The 22127-nt window shown below is 39.3% G+C and overlaps 1 protein-coding gene across 3 annotated transcripts in view; it reads right to left on the bottom strand.

Moving 5' to 3' along the window:
* Positions 1–7005: 7005 nt before the first annotated feature.
* The window catches only part of prim2 (DNA primase subunit 2), a 289744-nt gene continuing 274622 nt past the window's right edge, over positions 7006–22127 (bottom strand). For all 3 annotated transcript variants that reach the window (XM_069886087.1, XM_069886089.1, XM_069886088.1), the window contains 3 exons: positions 12501–12569; positions 10323–10502; positions 7006–7279 (listed from right to left, as the gene is read on the bottom strand). In XM_069886087.1, coding sequence (XP_069742188.1) covers positions 7139–7279; positions 10323–10502; positions 12501–12569 — 390 coding nt within the window. In that variant the 3' untranslated portion in view covers positions 7006–7138. The remainder of the gene's footprint in view (positions 7280–10322; positions 10503–12500; positions 12570–22127) is intronic.

Below are 22127 nucleotides of genomic sequence, written 5' to 3'. Positions count from 1 at the left end.
CTCGAACAGCAATTCGAAAATGTAAACAGAAGATGCTGAGCTCTTCACACTGCACCTGAGGAGTGAGAGGCAGAGTTATTGTTTCAGGTTGATTACCTTTCAATAGAACTGGGAGGTGGATAGCAACTAACAGATGTTCAATGATATCCAACCATGTTTGCTCAGTGCAATTACTTGGGATGAAATAATGCCTTTCAGAGATCTCAAGGCATTTTAAACAGTCACGTACATACATAGTGTATTGCCATGGTTAATCTGTGCAGACTGAGGGATGAATATTGGCCAGGACAGCATGAGGCACACCTACTGATCTAAATGGCTGCACCATGAGCTCATTAATGGACACCAGAGGACAGAAAAATAAAAGGCTGAATATTGGAATAAACAGAAAAGTTCGAAGTGTGGAAGCTTCGAAGAGAGGTGTTTTTGGGGGCAGCGTCATAGTACAAATGAACCACCTTACAACACTAATATGTCGACAGAATTTTCAGGTTTCCTCATTTTGCTTACTGAGGGATGAGAAACCACTTTAACCGACCCCTGAAAAGGGTTTTAAAATAGCAGAAGGAATATTGCACTCTACTCGACTGACGGGCAAAAAGCATTCTCTGTTGGCAGAAGAAATACTGCACTCCACTTCGACTGACCTGTAAAAGGGGTTCTAATTACTGAAGAAGGCCCTCATCTAAAAAAGGCATTCCTCTGATATACCAATGCAAGGATTTTCATGAGTTCATCAACCTTCTGTCACCCCCAGTCTCTTTCACCCACTTCATGAACTACTCCTTCCATCTAAGCACGTGTCTCACCGTTTAAGGCAAGTGTCCCCATCTGCTTGTCTCACCATTTTAAACTATGAGCGTCTCACCATTCATCTAAGGCCTGCGGGCCTCAACCATCTAAAGCCTGCATGTCGCTCATTCTCAAGCCCACGGATCATCACCGAATTTCTGAACTTTGAACTGCCTTCCGAGAATTGAGCCTTGAGTTGTAGTGGCTTGGAGTATTCCACAGTATATTCATGGATTGAGTTTGTTAGATAATTGTATGTAAATTTAGATAAGTTAGTTAAATTAGATTAGGTGCTATAAAATTGTTGATTAATAATTAAAAATATTATTCTAAACAAAACATGGTCTGGGCGAATTTTTATCGCTGCTGTCGTATATGTAACAGGTGACATACCGAATCAGATATGTAGTGGAAAGTGTGCTAACTGGCTGCATCACGGTCTGGTAATACTTCTGAGCGGAAAGCCCTCCAAAAGGTAGTGGATACAAGCCAGGACATCACAGGCAAGATCCTCCCAACGCTTGAGAACCTCTATGGGGAACGCTGCAGTCGGGGAGCAGCAATCACCAAAAACCCACACCACCCAGCACACACTCTGTCTCGCTGCTGCCATCAGGAAAGAGGTCTAGGTGTCACAAGACTCGCACCATCAGGTTCAGGAACAGTTGCTACCCTTCCACCATCAGAATCCTCAACAACAAACTCAACCAGGGACTCATTTAAGGACTCTTACTTTTGCACTTTATTGATTTTTAAAATTCTATCTGTATGGTAGTTTGTTTACATTTTGTTATCTATTTACAGTTCTTTGTTTACATGTAAGTGGTAATTCTGCTTCGCCCCCAGGAAAAAGAATCCCAGATTTCAGATTTATTGTCAAGAGTACATACATGACATTACATGCAACCCTGAGATTACAGTGCCAGCGATCGGGACCAGACTTGGGCTTGAATCTCACGCTCTCTGTGAGGAGTTTGAATGGTCTCGTTGTGCCTATGTGGGTTTTCTCAGAGGTTCTGGTTTCCTCCCACTGTTCAAAAACATACCGGGGTGTAGGTTAATGGGGTGTAAATTGGGCGGCACGGACTCGGGCCGAATTGACCTGTTACAATGCTGTATGTCTACATTTTTTTTAGAAAAGGGCAGATCAAGCTGCGCAAGTAGGAGAAAACCAATGTTCTTGGGATGGAACCATTTATCAAGGCAGTTTGGATGAAATGTAGACCAGTTCTTGCTGAGTACCTCAATACCTGAGTATTGTTGGTTGCTCCAGATTCCAGCGTCTGATGTCTCCTGTGTGTGAACAGAGGAAACCTCTGTGAAGTGAAGCACCTCCACTGATATCTTGGGAACAGGGCCATTCAAAACAGAGAAGGCACATTTGGGGCAGCATCGAGGATCAGGCACATTTATCGGGAATGCCCAGAATCCAACTCCTAAACAACTTGACCAGCCCATATTGCATCTTTCCCCTGGCCCCACCCTCCTTGGTGGAGTCTGTTGGTCCCAAAATTTTTTCATGGTAGCAGCAACTCATCCTCAATCGCAAGGAACAAAGATGACGACCTCCCTTCAAACAAGAACGGTTCCAAATATGACCCTTCCATCACCACGTTGTCAATGGATATTTTTGCATTTTAATAAACTGAATTTTGCCCACCTGTTCCATTAAATCAAGTTTCATAGCGACTCACAAAGATATTTTGCAGAAGCTGAAAGCATGTTCTGTTTTTTTTTATACTTTTCCATCCCCATGAATGATTCTGAATATAGAAATCCACATCAAGGACACCGACTTATCAATGCTTTAAAGTTATAAAATAGTAAGGTAGCTGAGAAAAACAATATTCACATTTAATCTGCAAGTCCCTCCCTCATAACTTTTAGAACTCAGAATCCTGGCCTAAAGAAGTTTAGTTGCTTTTTAAACCAAGACTGCATGGTTAGAATGCCTGATGGAAGACTGCTCAAGGGCATCTTAAACGGTTGATTGTCCTGTGGCACCCGAAAACAAGGGGGCCAGCGACTACGGTACAAGGATGTTCTGCACAGGAGCCTCAAGTAAGCTGGCATTGCCCCATCAACGTGAGAGGATCTAGCTCAAGATCACTCGCAGTGGAGGGATGCCATCAGAAAAGGTGCAGATGTGGCTGAGAACAAGCTCAACGGGGCAACAGAGGAAAGGCACAGGAAGCGCTGAAACAGAGCTTCTGCCCCTGTGGCCACGCTAGGCTTCAACTGCCAAGTATGTGGCAAGCAGGGCCTGTGAAGGATTGGCCTGTACACTCGCTCCAGGAAAAGCATACCAAACCCCACAAACTGACTGTAGGGAAATATCATCACCTGACATGATGGAGAGCCAGAATTAGTCTTACACAGCCACATATCCACAATGCAACCAGTGAAAAGTTGCAAACTATGTATAAATACAAAATGTCATAAAATATGAAACGGGGCTGCATGTCTCATCAAAATCTTCGTGCACACCTCTCTCCCCTTCCCCTGTCTCCTTTGCTCCAGCTCTGCATTCACAGAGTCACCTCCTTCCCCAATCAGTTCTCACCTTTCCTCTCCTGTGTCCAGTTATGGCCTTTTGCCTGTGCTCCTCCCCCTGTCCTTTCCTCCCTCTCTTGCCAACCCTTTTTTTTTTAAATTCAGGCACCTGAAAAAGCTCAAACCTTGACGAAGGGTGGGTTCAGGCCCATAAAGCTTGTAATATATCTTTACCTCCAATGGATGCAGCACAACAGGCTGGTGCTTTTAATTTATTCATACACGCCCAGAGGTTTGTATGAGAATAAAATAGTCACATGGATTGGAAACAGGCCCTTCAGCCCAACAACTCCATACCAAGTATCCATTAAATGGTCACATGGGTCAAAAAATTCAATAGAATCAATGTTTGAAAATTTCATTGTAGTTCAAAAATCAGAATTTGTCATGAACACGTCGCAACATGCGTTGTTTTGCGGCAGTGTTACGGGGGCAGTATTGCAATAAATGACATTTTAAAAATAAATAAATGAGTGCAAAATAAAGTGACGTAGTGTCTATGGGTCACTACCCATTCAGAAATCCGATGGCAGAAGGGAAAGAAGCTGTTTTTGTGCTGCTGTTTGTCTTCAGCCTCTTGTACCTGCTCCCCCTCTCAATGGTAGCAGTGTGAAGAGGGCATGGCCTGAGCTGGGGTCCTTGGGGATAGAGGCTGCTCTTAAGACATCACCTCTTGTAGATGTCCTCAATGGACTGAAAACTGATATCCATGATGGCGCTGGCCAAGATTACAATCCTCTGAAACCTTTTCCTGTCCTGTCCCTTGGCACCTCCATACCAGACAGTGATGGAACCAGTCAGAATGCTCATCGTGGTACACCTGAAGACATTTGCAAGATTCTTTAGTGACATACCAAATCTCTTCATGAAGTATAGCCACTGGCGAGCCTTCTTCATGATTGCCTCAATGTGGAAGCCCCAGGACAGAACTTCAGAGATGTTGACACCTAGGATTTGAAGTTCTTAACCCTTTCCACTGCCGACCTCTCGATGAGGACTGGTTCATGCTCTCCTGATTTCCCCCTCCCAAAGTCCACAATCATTTCCTTGGTGTTGCTAACATTGAGTGCAAGGTTGTCGTTGACACCACTCAACGAGCTGATCTATCTCCCTCCTGTACGATTCCTCATTGTCATCTGTGATTCTGCCGACGACCATGGTGTCATTGGCAAATTTGTAGATGGCATTTGAAATGTGCCTATGAATATTTCAAATGAATACAAAGAAGCATCTTGCATTAAAATCAACAAATATTTATTGTTTAACATTTAAGCAGAACTTTACAAATCTCTTTAAAAAGTGAATGCATTTATGAAATAATTTCCAGTCAGCAATACATACTTTTGAATTGTTAGTAAAATTATATATTAAAATGTAATTGATAAGTAATTTGTCATTTTACAAATTGTTATCAAAACTTGGTGTATTGGTCTTCGATTTATGAGACAATTTCTCGAAAGGTTGACCAGCGTGTGGTTTAGGTTGGTGGTCATGGAATCCCAGCTCTTTTCATTTGCAACCATGAGAGTTCACTGTGCTTTGTGTCTGCTTCCCTTGTACATCCCTGGGGCAATACTGGCAGCTCCAGAGACACTTATATTTTGCTATAGCATTGTGCTCTGAGTGAAGGCATACACTGTACCAGAGTGTCACAATGCATTTCACCCAACTCTTTTGAGCTATGAAATTTCACTCAATGGTTTCCACGTATGCATCCCTTTTGCGAGATTGGTAACTATTGTATTATATACTTTGGGATATCATGCCATGGTACAAAACCACGCGGAACATTGGAGAAGAAACATCAACATAATGACTCGGTACAAGAAATGTCATAGGTGGCTTACAGTGTAGGATAGTGGAGAACTCACATTTTTGAAAAGATAGAATTAAGTTGTTCAAAACCAGAAACGAGTGCAATCCAAGCAGAAAGGAATCATATTGGCACCAGAAAACTGTCCTCCAAAATGTCTTGGCAAAGTTCCAGTTCAGTAATCTCAAATTCCTAATCTGTCGATACAGGACTACATCGAACAGCAATTTGGAGGTCTGCAGAAAACTCTATTTTGATCATAACAGTTCATCTTAAACTAAGAGCCACATAGACATTCACACTATTGACTCTCGAAGCTGTTGTGCAGCTACACTATTTCATTTTAACAGCAATCCATACATTTCTTGATGCTTCCTTCCAATCAAGTAAATAAAAGGGCTACAATACACCTGCGAATTAAGCTCATGTCCATAGGTACAGCATAATATTTTGACTAAGCTGTCAGGCATCTTAGTAAGTTTCTCATCACTATGTGTTACTCGTCTTCAGCAATTAAAGGCAGTTCCCAGGAGTATCCAGGCCTATTAGAAATGGGCAAGTGTTTGTCTTCTGTTTAGCTCAAAAAAAACCTCAGAGAATGGTACACCAGAGGTCTTGTCAACTTGTGACAAGTGCTGCAGTGGGCTTTTAACTCCAGAGTGCAGCTCTTCACACAATGGTAGTTGCATGGTCCAGGTAATCCCGAGAGCACTTTTCAGATAATCATAACACGTTCTTTAATGGAAAACTAGGGTCACAAAATAAATCCCAGTTATTCCATTGATGGCAGTCTTGAGTAAATGAATGAAATATTCTCCACTAGAACGACTCAATCACAAGATCATACCACATAAATCTGCCCTAGCTGCAAGCAAACTGGCACAATTGCAACAGAATAAATATCACAGCTGCATAATATGCATGTAATTATGACTCTAGCCTTGGTTTTCATATTTTTCTCAAAAAGTAAAACTAAACCCAGAAAATTTATTCATGCTTTGTAATAACCAAGGATAGAATGAAATTGCAAGCTCAAGTAGTTGTACTTCTTTACAGGCTTCACCTAAATGTACAAACAAACTGTGCCAAGGTTTCAAATTATTAGTTTTAAGGCAATACTTTAAAGACAACAGAGAGCATTGGTTAAGCTTTAGGAAAAATCTAGCTATGTAATAACATATTTTGCATTGCTTGTTCAATATTGTTAAATCTTGAACAACGGTGGGGGGGGGGGAGGCGTAAAGGCGATTCAGATGCAACTTTCTCTTCTAGGAATCTAAATGTATGACACAAGCATTTTAACAATATACTGAGGCTTTTGATGGGCAATGAGGAAGAACGTTTCACATTAGAACTCAATGAAGTGTATGAAACTGCTACTGGTGGTGAATCCATTGGTTCCTTTGGACAGTTAAGAATGAAATAACGTAGATTAATGGACACAATCGACTGTTAGGAGGTATGCGACATGAAAGCACTCGTCGATCCCTTCTAGCCATAATCTCCAAAAGGTTCTGACGACGATGTGACACAGCCTTAATAAGTTGATAACAATATAACTTAACAGTCCTTATTACATGTGGGGGAAAAAAAGAGTAAATTATCTTTTTAGGCTGAGAACCATGACAATCCTTTGGCATAATCGACATCTGTCCAGTCAACTAGTATATGCCACCAGATCCTGGTTACAATTAACCTTGCCTACGTTTCCTTTTACAGTATTTTAGCAAAGATGAGGTACTGTTTTTTAAAGCCATTCTGGAGAGAATTCATTTTATTGCAAGTTTACTAACTCATTTTGGGAAAAACATCACTTGATTAGAAAAGATGTGACACATTCACCAGAAAACGTTCTCAAACATAAATGTATTTCATTGTCTCTCAATCTCAGAGATATACTCTTCACTGAGAAGTTCTTCAATATTCATATCCTCCATGCCAGTTGATTTTTCCTGGCTTGTGGTTTTGGAGCTTGTCACTTCAGCAGGCTGTGTAGCCTGGACGCTGGGAGCTTTCCGACTGGCTCGACTCTTTCTTTGCATCTCGTCTGCTGTTCAGAACTTTCTGACTCTCAATGAAATATTGGTTTGGATGACACAGTGAAAATCCGACTTCTGCAACCTAAAAAACAAAAATAAGTTGTTTAGTTAAATCAGACGTTTTAGCTTAAAACAGATTAAAGTATAAACTTCATGGGGGGAAAAAGGCAAAAATGTTTAATAGTTCCATTAAGACCACATGAAAAATTAAATTTAAAATGCTATTTTAAATATAAATTATTTTCAAAAACCTATTAGAGCAAATCATTATCAAAGGTTACAAAAGATGATGTGCTTCCTTGAAAAGTTGTATCATTAGGCTTGGTATGTAATTTTATGAAATTATGGAAAATGACTTCAACAAACTAATTTCTTCAGTCCTTCTATTAGCATAGGTTTGAATTTTAAAGTATATTACCATCTAGGAACCTAAACCTTTGTATTCCAATGCTAGAGCTATTTCTATAGGTCAACTTGCATCAAATAGTTACAGGGAAGTGACTCAGGTTCCACTTCAAATGGCAAATTTCTAAAACAAGTACAGGTATCCCCTGCTTTTGCTAAAGACCCACATCAGTATCTGTTTTACCTAACCAAAAGAAACCGGTTAGGATTTTCGCTTTGATAAAAAAAAGGCGAAAAGTGAAAATAGCATTCAGCGTTTGTTTTGCAGTGAGCTGTTATAGAGGCTTACTGTCTTCCCGATTCTGGTCAGTGAAACTACACTGTACATAATCTCTACTTTATGAGCTGTGTATTTATCATATCGTTCCTGCTTTTACTATATGTTAGAGCTTTTTTAGGTTTTATGTTCATATCCTCCATTTTAAATGATTTGGTGGGTTATTTTTTTGGGTCTGGGAATGCTCAAAAAATTTTCCTATATAAATTAATGGTAATTGAAGTAATCTTCACTTTACATGATTTCGGCTTACGAAAGGTTTCATAGGCACACTCTACTTTCAGATAGCAGTTAACACCTGTAGTTCATGACCTAGATATTTCAACCACTTTCTATAGACTTAAAATGGGATAAACCATGCTTGCACTTTCAATGAAGCAAAGCTAGTTGCATAGATATACCCATGTGAGGAATCTTTGAAATGCTTTACGAACATGTTAGTTTTGAAGCAGACACAGATTAATAATTTGTGTTCAAATTTTCAAAGGAAATAAATTAATTTTTGGTTATGTTTGTCTGTGAAAGAATCTTGCCGAGAATGCCAAAAAGGCTCTTTTTAGTTATAGATTCACAGAATGGAAACAGACCCTTTGGCTCACCAAGTCTGTGTTAACCATCAAGCACACATTCACAAGAGATGCGTTTTGATTTCTCCACATTTTCATTCCCACAAATTCTTGCTGTGGCAGAGGACAGAGTGAAGGTGCTCTACAAAATGAGCTGCCGTTCTGTGTCCAGTCTCCCCAAAGTAGGGGGCGGGGGATCGCATCGGGAGCACCAGATGCAGGAAATGACCCTCACAGGTTCAACAGATTGAAGGTGCTGCAACAGTATGGACCACCCAGAGGCCAACCATTTCAATTCCGCACACCCTTGCCCCACCGACGTGTCTGTCCACGGCCTGATCAAGGTCTCCCACAAATATTTACCAACCAGATGCCATCAATATCAACTTCTATAATTTTTATAAACCCCCTCCCCATCCCTTTCTCTTTCCCCATCAGTGTTGCCTTTCCTCCAGCTCCCCACCCTTTTCCTGCGAGAGAGCTACCCTTCTTAGCCCTCTGTCCTCTCCCTATCACCTCAGCCTCCTCTACCCTCCCATCTGTATCCACCTCTTACCCATTAGCCTGTGCTCCTCCCCTGCACTGTTTTATTCAGACATCTGCCTATCTCTGCTTCTGCCTGACAAAGGGCCCAGGCCTGAAATGTGGGTTATCTTTTACTTCCCATAGAGGCTGCATGTCCTGTTGCCAACGACTCCAGGATCTGCAGATTATTTTGTTTACCAGCCTCCTAACCGTGATGATTAATCCTGAACATTCAAAGTCAAATGGTAATTTTGGTCATTTTTAGCAAAGGTTTTCTGGGTTAAAAGTAATCATAGCAGAGCAAGCAGAAAAGTGAAAGTAAAATGGAAATAATGCTACTGAAAGAAGGTCTCGGTAATCATGACAGCTCTGACACAATCAACTCATTTTCCAGCAAAGATACAAGCTGAAATCCTCTGCTAACAAAGTTTCAGATTGCCACAAAGGAACTTCCATTAAGGAATTAAGCCACAATCATTGAAAGAACTGCAATCCAATACTTTCAAACATGTTTTGCTTAACAAATGTGATTTTTACTGAGGAATATGCCCAATGGTGCATTGTTTTAAAATCTGTTGAGCACTCTTAAGGTCCACAATTGTCAGTAATACCTCTGGTTGCGGATTTCCAATTAGCCTGAAAAATGCAACTTCAAAGGGGGAGAGCTTTGCCTTTATTCTATTCAAACATCTTCGGCTGAACACAGATTTTCCTCTTACGTTCAATTTTAAATTATTCCATAATTCTCGTTATGGTTTAGGGAGTCCGCTTAGGAAATAATAAACAGGAGATGACCATACTGGTTCTCAAGCTTTTGCCTGATATTTAATAAGACCAGACGAATCAAGGGGCATTGGGTTGCAAGTGTGGCCCGTCACCAGCACCACTGCCCTTGCCCCCATTGTCTGGCGAACTGTTACATGGTGACCTTTTGGATCCTTTCTATTTTGGATCCCCATATGAACTGGAAGATTGCTCTTATGACTGTCAGGGTGGGGGTTCTGGGGGTGGGCCACACTTGCATCACATATGCCAGTACTAGGAACATTTTGCCCCGATGACCAGTTTCCTCCCTGTTATTAAGAAAGAATGTCATGCCCACAGACCCAATTTCTGGTGGTCCTTTACAATCAGATCAGACCATTTTTTGTTGCACACCTCGCCCCCTCCAAACCAGATCCCCAAAACCTTCAGTTAGTCAGATTTGTTTGTGAAGGGGCTGATCATTCTGCCATATATGCCGGTCTGTATGACTCAAAGGCTACAGAGAGAATGGGCCCCCAGAACTTCCTGTCCTCTATCAAATATATTTTAGACAACAGCAAATGGGAGAACCTGGACCAGCTAATTACCCTGAGGAGGTTGATGGAGCCCATTTGTTCCTCCAGGTTGAGTAAAACTCCTGAAAGTAACGGATTACTGGCTGAGTTGTATCGGGACTGGGTGGGTCTGGACCTGCTGGAAACGTACAATGTAATGCTCCTAGCAGGCAATATATCAGACTCCACGAGGAAGGGCATCATCACCTTTATCTTCAAACAGAAGGAGAGAAGAAGATATCAGGACTTGAAGTCTCAAGATCAGTCCAAACCCATTGCCATTTGAATCAAGTCTGCCTTGGGGTAGATAACACACTCAGACCAAATTTGTACTGTTCCAGGCAGGAAAACCTCTCATAGCCTCGCACTGCTCAGAGATACATACTATTACCTAAGGCTTTCAAGCAGAATTCACACTTTGAGGGACATGATCTCCAAAATAGGCTTTGGGAAGAAAATCTGAAATTGGATTAAACTGCCCTACATGTACATCCAAGCTGCAGTCCAAACCAATGGGTGGGAAACAGATAGCCTCCCCATCAACTCTGGAGTCAGGTAGGATTGCTTGCTCGCTCCAGTCTTATTTTAGTGCTACATACAGCCCTTTGGTGAATCCATCAGGAAGGATGAGGGCATAAGAGGAGTGACGGTGCCACAGTGGAGGCACTCAGGTCAAGTCCTCACTGTACATGGATGACATCTCCTATTTTTTTATGTCCCTAGTGTGTAATGCCCAGGATGCATCTTTCCAGCTCCACACATTCCTCCAAAGGATCTGAGAATTTGTACAATGCTCCACTTTGACTCAAGTGGGTTAGGGAATGTGGAAACAGCTTTATGGAATCTTCTACCACACGAATACACTCATTTTATGCTACTTCCAATCATTGTTTGCTTTCAGTACCCTTGCATGGGTAAAATTAAGAAATTCTTACAATCAATGGGAATACAAAATGGAACTGGACAGGTAACATATCCAGGAGTGCAAGTTTGTAAGCTTCCCCACCTCTTTTGTCTGATTCTCAGAAATATATGTGATTAACAAATGGGCTGGAGAAACTCAGGAGGTCATGTAGCATCCACAGGAAGTAAAGGGTAACCAACATTTCGGGCCTGGGACTTTTGTCAGGTACAAGCAAAAAAACTAGCAGGCATCTGAATAAAAAGGCGGAGGAGGGAGGAGGGAGGAGGGCAGAAGGAGAAACAGAGGATAACAGGTAATGTCATATCAGATCTTGGAAACAACACTGACTAAATACAGTGAAATAAATTGAGGAAGAAATTGCTGGAGGAAGGAGAAATAAAATTAATTCTTGGTACTTGTGTGGCCATTTTTGAAAAGAAAAGTAATTGATATTTTAAACCAACCTCCAATATGCATGATCGCCTATTCTAAATCAGTTACACGGCTTGTTGTCATATTTAGTTTGATTCCACTGAAATTGCCTGATGATGCTTTGTTCCAATGGCGCTGCAATTTAAATTTACAGTATATTGTGGTTTTATTTCTTTGGGTACATTTTAATGCTCTGCATTTCCTTACAGTAAAGTGGTCTTCTATGCAGTTGAAGAAAAATTACAATTTTGACAAATGCTCCCGTAGAGAATGATATTTAGAATCCTAATACAGCAAAGCATAATTTCAAATACTAAATGAGCATCTTGACTGTCCGCAAGTCTTGATTCATGTACCATTCTTTGTCATAACTTTTTCCCCGACAATATTTTGGATTGCTCCATTTGTGTTTTTAACATTCTGCTCAAGATGAAATAGGAGAAAATATTTCATAAAAAGCATTGAGAAAAACATTTGTCATCATGATAAATGGTCCTCGCAAAAAAGCATTGTGTGATTTAATTACCTATTTAAATAAAATGTGATCTCAGCTGACAATTTACAGTGTGGATAACTGGTATTAATTTCTTCAAAGGAAACATGGGCCTAGTTAATTAATCAAATTTTACATATTCATTTCCCCCCCTCCTAAAAAATGTGCACTATTGCAAACTATAAAAGGTGGCTGCAAGATATTAATGCAAGGTATTGTGCCTCAGTATTAAAACCATAAAAAAATTAACGAACGATGGCAGCTAATGATAGATGTGAGTAGTCTTCTGAGACTGTAACTTCCATGCACCAGTTGCAGTCACTTTCCAAGGCTGACAAAGACACTCTCATTACTCTGCAGTGGAAATTAAACATGTCCTTACATTGTGGGTTTGCTCAAAGTATTTCTGACAGGCCAGCTGGTAATGCATCCCCTTGACTAATTCCAGAATCTGTCAGAGGGAAAAAAAAGAGACATTGAGAAAACTTGGCTCATCCAGTTTCCAGAGTAATGCATAGCAATAATAAGCATTTAAAATGCATAATGTCTTTGTAAATATAGCAATCACAACCAATAAGAAAAAAATATATACTTGCTGCAAGATCTTTCTCACCCATTCTACCTTTTACTGAAACCCATCCACTACTAACAGATTTGCTCTCTTACAGATGGCATGTAAAGAACAATGTTGGATTTCCTATGATTCTAACAAATTTCTTCTCACAGAGGTTCAACAGAACAAGAAATGAATGGTCCTAGTCTGAGCAGCTGTTACGTGGTTGTTGTTATTCACCCTTTCCGAATTCAAGATGAATATAAGAAGTAAAGAACTTGGACTTGATTTGGATGGAGCACAAAAAAGATTTATTATGATAGCCTTAGCAAAAAAATGTATTATGTCAACCTGGAAATTAGAAGATAGCCTGAGAAAACAGCAATGGGACATAGAAATGAATAAATGTATTCCATTGGAAAAAAATAACATATAATTTAAAAAATAGCATCACAGTATTCGAACAAATTTGGGAACCGTACATGGAACACAACAGAGAAGTCCTACCACGAACCTCCACCCCCTAAAATGACAGAAGGAGAAGAAGACGAAATGAACTGACCCAGTATGCAAAAGTAGAAGACACAAATTTCTTGTTTATTTTCATTGTGTGATGACATTTAATGGTTTAATGTATCATATATGTTGAACGTTGAGTGAGTGGGGAGGGGGGGGTGAAGGAGGGAGGGAAGGGAGGGGGAAAAGGGGAGAAAATGACACTGTGTATATTCAAGAGGGAAATGTTTGTGTGTATTTTGGTCAGTATGGTTCATAGTGTGAATAATAAAAAAATTTAAAAAAAAGATGAACAATCCATTTGTTTGACGTAAAGTGCCATCCTTATCAGTTTTGTAATAGCCACTGAGAACTGAAAAGATGCATCTTTATTATACAGCTTTGAAGAATTCCATTTGCTTTACACCAGTGAAATCCATTCCAAATTCTTAAATGAGGATATAATTATTCTCCTGTAAAATGTTGATGTTCCTTCTTGATTCTGTTTGCAGTGTCATATACAAACACAGTTTGGATTTCTAACAGCCAGTAGCTGCCATTGAATGTCAATGTCGAGATATTGACAGGTGTCTCTGCCAATATCATTTAGCAGGATATCAAAGCAAATCGCATTGTTAAAAAATGATAACACTGTAGCTATGAAAAGGCTCAATTAACAATTCAATTGTCAGCCTGTGACACATTTGTTACTCTAATTTCCTTAAACGTGGCTACCTTACATTAACTGCAAAGATTTTCATGGAATTGTCAACCAACAACGATGCTGAAACCCCTGAAATTATTTAAGTGTTTGACCTGTTTATTCTTTCATATATCGGCTGAATTACAACCAAACAAAATACACCAAAAGACAGAATGTCACACACCCTTGAGGGGAATAAAAGCAACCATTGTTTTATGTTTAATAAAGTGAAGATAAAACAAAACAAATTTCACACCTCTCCCTTCTTCTGTGTGATGATAATGCCCTGAAGACTCTTTTTTGGTTGGCAGTTGTGCCACTAAATTAAGACACGAGGATTGCATTCTTGTCAAAGCCTCTGGACTACAAATGCAGGGAGGCATAAATGTCAACAGCCATTTCAAATACCATTCATTATACTGTATGTGGCAGGACTGTACTGTGAGGACAAGGAAAACGAAGCAACTCTTACAGGCGGAGAAACGAGGGAGTTTCTGTTCATCTAATGTGTTAAGGCTAGACGATGTGTCACAACACAAAACAGAAATGAATAGGCAGCATATTCAAGAGTGGACCCCCCCCCACCACTTTTGTCTGACTCTCATTCACATGCATTATAGCTACAACAATACTAATTGAGTGGATTGAATTGACTGAAATATTGTCACATGTACTGAGGTAGTGAAAAGCTCAGTTTTGCATGCTATTCAATCAAGTCAACTCATATCCAAGTACCGTAGGTAGTTCTAAAATGAAACTAGAGTGTAGCAAGACAAGACAAAGAGTAGGATATAGAGAAAACGTAGTTAAAACAGTGAAAGGATTGAATTGGTTCATTATTGACATGCATACTGTTAGGTAAAAACATCATGAGCTGGGAATGTAGAGGGAGTCACCTAGTGCTGGGCCGTAACAATATGCAGTTGTGACCTTGTACTCTCAAGAGTGGGGATGACAAATTGATGTGCAGGAGGCTAGCAGAGAGGGAGAGCAACAGTTTATTCATTGGACAATGTCATGGTATGATAATTTACTAAGTACGTATCCTAAGGTATATAAAAAACACCACTTGCTGATAATGGCAGAATGCGCCTTCTCCAACTAACACTGTTAGTTGCAAGTGTTACAATCCGGTAATAAAGAACAAAGAACCTTGATTTCGACTCAGTCTTGTGTCTGACTCACTCATTCATGAACAAAGCAGACCTAACAATACCAAGATTCAATGAAAAGCTTTGTTTTGCGTGCTATCCAGCCAAGTTAACATGTGCAGTGGGTAGTGCAATAATAACGATAATTCAATAATAAAACAACAACAGCAGGTGCAGTCTTACAATAAGTGAACTAGCTCAGGACTAAGGTACAAAATACAGTTCAAAACTGCTAGGGCGTAATACCAGTGAGAGATAAATGAGGTTACTGTCATACACATACGCTCAAAATTCTTGCTGCAGCTGAACAGGTTCTTATAAAGAAAAACTATAATAGCAAACCAATTTAATTAAGAGAGATCTCTTAATATATTAGATATTAAATATTCACAGCAATCCAAGTGCAAAAAGTGACATATGATAGTGCTTGCAGTCCTTGATTAGTTCACCAAGGTTTCAAGATTCTGATGGAAAGAAACTGTGTTGGTTTTCAAAATTCTGTACCTTCTGCCCAAAGGTAGCAGTGAGAAGAGCTTGTGACCAGGGTGATGGGGTTCTTTATGATGTTGGCTGTCTTCTTGAGGCAGTGCCTCACAAAGATGTCTGCAAATGATGGGAGGTCAGAGCCTGATGTTCCTTCTTCACAGTAGCCACTATGCGCTAGCTCCAGGATAGGTTTTCTGAGCTATGGACTCCAAGGTACTTGAAGGTTCTAACTCTCCCCACCTCCTTCCCCTCAATGCAGATGGATGCATGGTCCCTCTACCTCTTCTTCCTAAAATCAATGATCAGCTCCTTGGTCTTAGCAATGTTGAGAGCAAGATTGTTGTTCTGGCACCACCCAACCATGTCCTCGATCTCCATCCTGAATTCTGACTCATTATTTCCAGTTATTCAGCCAACAACAGTAGTGTCATCGGTGAATTTTAGGTTGGAGCTGAACTTGGCTGTGGAATTGTGGATGAACAAGGAGAGACCAGGGGTCTAAGCATACAGTCTTGAGGTGCCCTGTGTTGATTGTCAGAGACGAGGTGATGTTGCCAAAATGCACTGATTAGGGTCTGCCAAGGAGGAAGTCAGGGAACTAGTAGCAGAGGAATGGACAGTCCAGATCCTTTTGTTTGGTCATGTCTTGCTGATATGATGGTGTTGAACGCAGAGCTGTAGTCAATGAACAAAAGCCTGACGTTGGTGTTCCTGTGGGCTAGATGATCCAATCCTGAGTGGCAAGTCAGTGAGATGGCACCTACCATTGACCTGTTGTGATGACAGGCAAACTGAAGTGGCTCCAGGTCCATCCTGAGATAGCAAATGACTCTCTCCAAGCACTTCATCACCGATACACATTGAGGCAGGCCACCTTGCTCTTCTTGAACACTGGAATAATGGATGTCCTTTTTTTTTTAAATTTTTTATTTTTCACACCATAAATTACATTAGCCATGATACACACTTTTTCCTTTTCACACATATACAGTGACATTTTCTCCCCCCCACCTCCCTCCTCCCAACCCACCCCCCCACCCCCTCCCCTCCCATCCATTTAAGGTATACAATCTAGGATACATTAAACCAGTCAGACAATGTTGTCACTCAACAAAAATACACCAGAAATTCTACTGAGTCCATTCTTTTCTTTCCTTCTCCTTCCATCAACTTAGGTAATGATTGTCCCCGGTAGGTTTTCGCTATTGTATTTAATGTAAGGCTCCCATATTTGTTCGAATATTTCAATATTATTTCTTAAACTATATGTTATTTTTTCTAATGGAATACATTTATTCATTTCTATATACCATTGTTGTATTTTCAAATTATCTTCCAATTTCCAGGTTGACATAATACATTTTTTTGCTACGGCTAGAGCTATCTTAACAAATCTTTTTTGTGCATCCTCCAAATCAATTCCAAATTCTTTGTTTTTTATGTAACTTAGGAGAAAGATCTCTGGATTCTTTGGTATATTGTTTTCTGTTATTTTATTTAATATCTGATTGAGATCTTTCCAAAATTTTTCTACTTTCTCACATGTCCAGATTGCATGAATTGTTGTTCCCATTTCTTTTTTACATCGAAAACATCTATCAGATACTGTTGGGTCCTATTTATTTAACTTTTGAGGTGTGATGTATAGTCTGTGTATCCAGTTATATTGTATCATACGTAACCTCGTATTTATTGTATTTCTCATCGTTCCAGAACATAATTTCTCCCATGTTTCCTTTTTTATCTTTATATTTAAATCTTGTTCCCATTTTTGTTTAGTTTTACCATTTGTTTCCTCATTCTCCTTTTCTTGCAGTTTAATATACATATTTGTTATAAATCTTTTGATTATCATTGTATCTGTAATCACATATTCAAGGTTACTTGCCTCTGGCAAACTCAAACTGCTTCCTAATTTATCCTTCAAGTAGGATCTCAATTGGTAATATGCCAGCGCTGTATCTTGAGTTATATTGTACTTATCTTTCATTTGTTCAAAGGATAAGAATCTATTTCCTGAAAAACAATTTTCTATTCTTTTAATCCCTTTTTTTTCCCCATTCTCTAAAGGAAAGGTTATCTATTGTAAAAGGGAGTAACTTGTTTTGCGTCAATATTAGTTTTGGTAATTGATAATTTGTTTTATTTCTTTCTACATGAATCTTCTTCCAAATATTGAGGAGATGATGTAATACTGGAGAACTTCTATGTTGTACCAATTTTTCATCCCATTTATATAATATGTGTTCAGGTATCTTTTCCCCTATTTTATCTAATTCTAATCTCGTCCAGTCTGGTTTTTCCCTTGTTTGATAAAAATCTGATAGGTATCTTAATTGTGCGGCTCTATAATAATTTTTAAAGTTTGGCAGTTGTAAGCCTCCTTGTTTATACCATTCTGTTAATTTATCTAGTGCTATCCTCGGTTTCCCCCCTTTCCATAAAAATTTCCTTATTATTTTCTTCAACTCCTTGAAGAATTTTTTCTGTCAGTTGTATTGGCAATGCCTGGAATAAGTATAATATCCTTGGAAAAATGTTCATTTTAATACAGTTTATCCTTCCTATTAGTGTTAGTGGCAAATCTTTCCAATGCTCTAAATCGTCCTGTAATTTTTTCATTAGTGGATAATAATTGAGTTTATATAGTTGGCCGAGATTTTTGTTTATTTGTACACCTAGGTATCTTATTGCCTGCATTTGCCATCTAAATGGAGATTCCTTCTTAAATTTTGAGAAATCTGCATTATTCATAGGCATTGCTTCACTTTTATTTACATTTATCTTGTAACCCGACACTTCTCCATATTCCTTCAATTTCTTATATAATTCTTTTATTGATAGTTATGGATGTCCTTTTGAAGCAGATGGGAACCTCAGACCACTGTGGTGAGATGTTGAAAATGTCCGTAAAAACTCCAGTCAGTTGGTTCAGAGCTAGATACACAGTCCAGGCCGGACACTTTCTGAGAATTCACCCTCCTGAACCCTCAGGTACTGGGAGCTCAGAGTCACTAAGGGCTCACAAGCGTTCTTCATCAAAGCAAGCGTAGTAGGCATTGACTTTGCCTTGTTTACCTTAAACGATCTAACAGCATGCATGCCCTGCCACAGCTGTCAGCCACCTGCCTGAGACTCCTGCTTGGCCCAGAATTGTCTCTTTGTATGGGTGGTGGCCTTTTGTATGTTGGACTTGTTTCCAAATCTCCAGACCTTAATGCCACAGATGCAAGTGTGTGGATCTCTTGGTTCATCCATGGCTTCTGATTTGGATGCTCCTGGATAAGTTTACTGGTAACAGACTCATCCACACATTTCCTTGTAAAATCGGTGATGTCTATAGTACATTCATTTAGATTCGCCAGCAATTCCTTGAATGTTGTCCAGTTCATTTAATAGCTTGTTAACAGCAGGAAGGAAACAGTCCTTGAATTTGGAGGTTTTTGTTTCTAAGCTCAAATACCTTCTGCCTGACAGAATTTTGGAATTCAATGTATTTTCTGTGGTGTTATACTCATACTGTGTTTGTGGAATACTATTCAGTTTGATACCGTATAATAAATATCCTTCAAAAAAAGTCCTTCTGAGAGCACAAAAGTTGCTTAGTCAATTCAATGTTCCTTTATCGAACAGCACTGAGAAGAATTCAATTGCTGGTCATTGACCTACCCTAACAAGTTGTCATCTCATAACGCAATGCAAGTACTTAAAAATGTAATATTTAAAAGTCCCTAACAACATAATCTGTTGAAATGAGACTGTATTTTCAATGATATAGAGAAGAAAATTGGTAGAGAAAATTAAATGTCAAGAAAAATGGCTTTGACTTTTACAGATTTGAATGGAATACTGCTATAATACCAAACCCCACTGGACTTGGAGAGTTTTGCCATCTCCAGATTAGTTGGGAGCTGTCTGAACAACTCAATTTATTCTGTAAGATTGTCAACAGCCAACCACTGGGAATCAAATCTGATAGTGCTGGGAGTGTACACTTGACTTAAACTATCATTATTCTATTAAAAGTAAACCCAATAATAATAACTGCCATCTTCAATGTGCATTTTCAGCAAATGAGACACCAGCAAATTCTTCTTTCCCTTTACATAAACTTTCTGATCTTGGTGCATGCGGTAAACATTTTATTTACTATATTAAATGCATGAAGACCCACTACAATGAGCAATCATAAAGCCTGAGCTTTCTATCCTTTTAATCTTTAAGACTTTAATCATTATCTGAAATGGAGAGGGGAGGAGGGGTGGGGAGAGAATTGTTTCTTGTGCAAATTATCAGGGTGTGGGGGGGGGGGGGGTTTCACCTTCAGTGGTCACATTGGAACAATTGATTTAAGGTGTTAAAACAAAACACAGTAAACTCTTTGTTATCCAGAATTCAAGCAACCAGCAGCCTTCAGCAACTGGCAAAAAAAAATCAGAAAATAAATAGATAAAATTATTGAAGTTTAAAATTGGTGCCACCTAGCGGTTAGTTTGCCAATCGCCAACATGCAGTCTCAAGCAACCAGCAAATTCACGTAGCTACTAATCCTCATAGGTGCCGGGGGGGTTTTAGTGAAGTATTTATTTTTCTGAATGTCCGAATTTGTCATTCATTCATACATCTTAAATACTGGCCCTGATTTTGCAGTCAAAATAACAACTGGTTTAAAGACTTGCGTATATCATTCATGACTGTGTGGCACTCTGCAGTTAACCTCATAAAACAACAATTCACTCCCATTCTCCCTCTCGTGCTTCATGAGATTGCTGTGTGTGAACATTAAATTCCTATCAACTTCAGTGCAGGAAGTTAGAACTATTACGCAGCAGAAAAAGGATAAGATTCAATATGGAAACCACCAGGTAATTGACTTAATACAAATAAATAGATTTAAAAACCAAGAGAAACAGCTGGTGAGATTTGGGGTCTGATGACAACTTTCTTCTTCAGACAGCAAGTGATGCTGGGTCAAGTGTTAATTTTAAATATACAACTGACAAATTTTGTTTTTGCTATGGGACATACCTGTAGTTAGGTAAAATCAGCCAGGATCTTATCAAATAGGAAGACAGAATTGAGGGTTCTTCCCTGCATTCCTGACAGCGTAAAGCTTAAGCAAAAGCCTAATTAATGGTGTGCAATGTCAAATGTTGCAGTCCAGCAAGACCTAAAACAATGTTTTAGGTCAGTTGATTTATTATTTATCTGTATATACACGTAAAAAAATTTTATGGCCTTTCAGCCCACAATATTGTGCTGACTGATGTAACCCTCACCCACAACCACAACGATTTAATTTTTCTCTACCTTAAATCCATAACTATTTTTCTTATGGCCACATGCCAATCCAAGAGTCTTTTGAACATTCCAAGCCTCTAGGATCAGCCTGGCAATACATTTTGATTCATCTATCTTGCTGGTAGGACCACAGAGACAATCCAAATCACTTCTAAGGGCTCTTTCATGTGAATGTGGAAGTCATGAACTCCCCAAGTAATCATCAACTCCAGCTCTGAGATTTCCCAGCACTGTCCATGATGCAACTCCAAACATTTTCTAATGCAGATGGAGGACTGCTAGGGATTCAGATGATGAAGCTGATTGGGACGGTCTTGTATTGATTATGAACGTGACATGATTATTTTAAGTGTTTTTAATTATTTTCATTGTCTCGTTGTTTTCATATTATTAAATAATATCTTTAAATGTCTTCAATCGTAGTACTCATCAAATAGTTTTTGTATATTTGCCATTTTTACAAGCCTGAACCTCCAGGACCTTATCAAAGACCTTGACCTCAATAATCCTCTTGGTCACCTCTTCAATAAACGTAATCAAATTTGAGAGACACAACTTCCCACACACACACATGCTGACTAGCCCGAATCAGTCCTTGCTTTTCCAAATGCTGGTAGATTGTGTCTGTCAGACTACCCTCCAGTAACCTTCCCACCACTGATGTTAGATTTACTGGCCTGTACTTCTTTGGCATGTCCTTGTAAGGAGAACATTTTACAAAAGGCACTATTTGATTTGACCTCGGTATGTGCAAAGTGAGTACAAAAAATGGTAGTGCAGGACAAAATTGTGTCAGCTTGGAAGTGTAACACTTTGAAGATGTGTAAGGATGCACATTCCAGAGATTAGATATTGGTGAAAAATGCCTTTTTGCAGACCTGCTGTCTCTTTCCAATTGTCTAGAACAATTCCCAAATGTTACCCACAGTAACAGATGATGTTTGCAAAGCAAGATATGGAAAAGATCATTCAATAACTATGACCTTGATTGTATTTTCTGATGCACATAAACGTTGGTCACCTTGACCAAAGAGCATGCAATAGATGATTAGTTAGCTTGCAATTATTACTGGCTATACATACCTTCAAGTGATATCATAACTTTCAATGTTAAAGGCATTTGATAACATTTCAGAAGCTTTGTATCATTGACCCTTAGTTTAGTCTTGGTATTTCAGGACAAAAAGAGGGGAGGAATGGCAGGGTATTGGGATAAGAATTATATTAAGTTTTGAAGGATGTAAAAAGGGACAACTTTGTGCAAATTGGAATCTCATCTTAGAATAGGGTCGCAAAGTGCTTAGAAGTTATGCCATGAGA

This window comes from Narcine bancroftii, chromosome 6, assembly GCF_036971445.1.
Source record: "Narcine bancroftii isolate sNarBan1 chromosome 6, sNarBan1.hap1, whole genome shotgun sequence".
NCBI classification, from domain to species: Eukaryota; Metazoa; Chordata; class Chondrichthyes; order Torpediniformes; family Narcinidae; genus Narcine; species Narcine bancroftii.
This window is presented reverse-complemented; position numbering and strand designations above follow the sequence as displayed.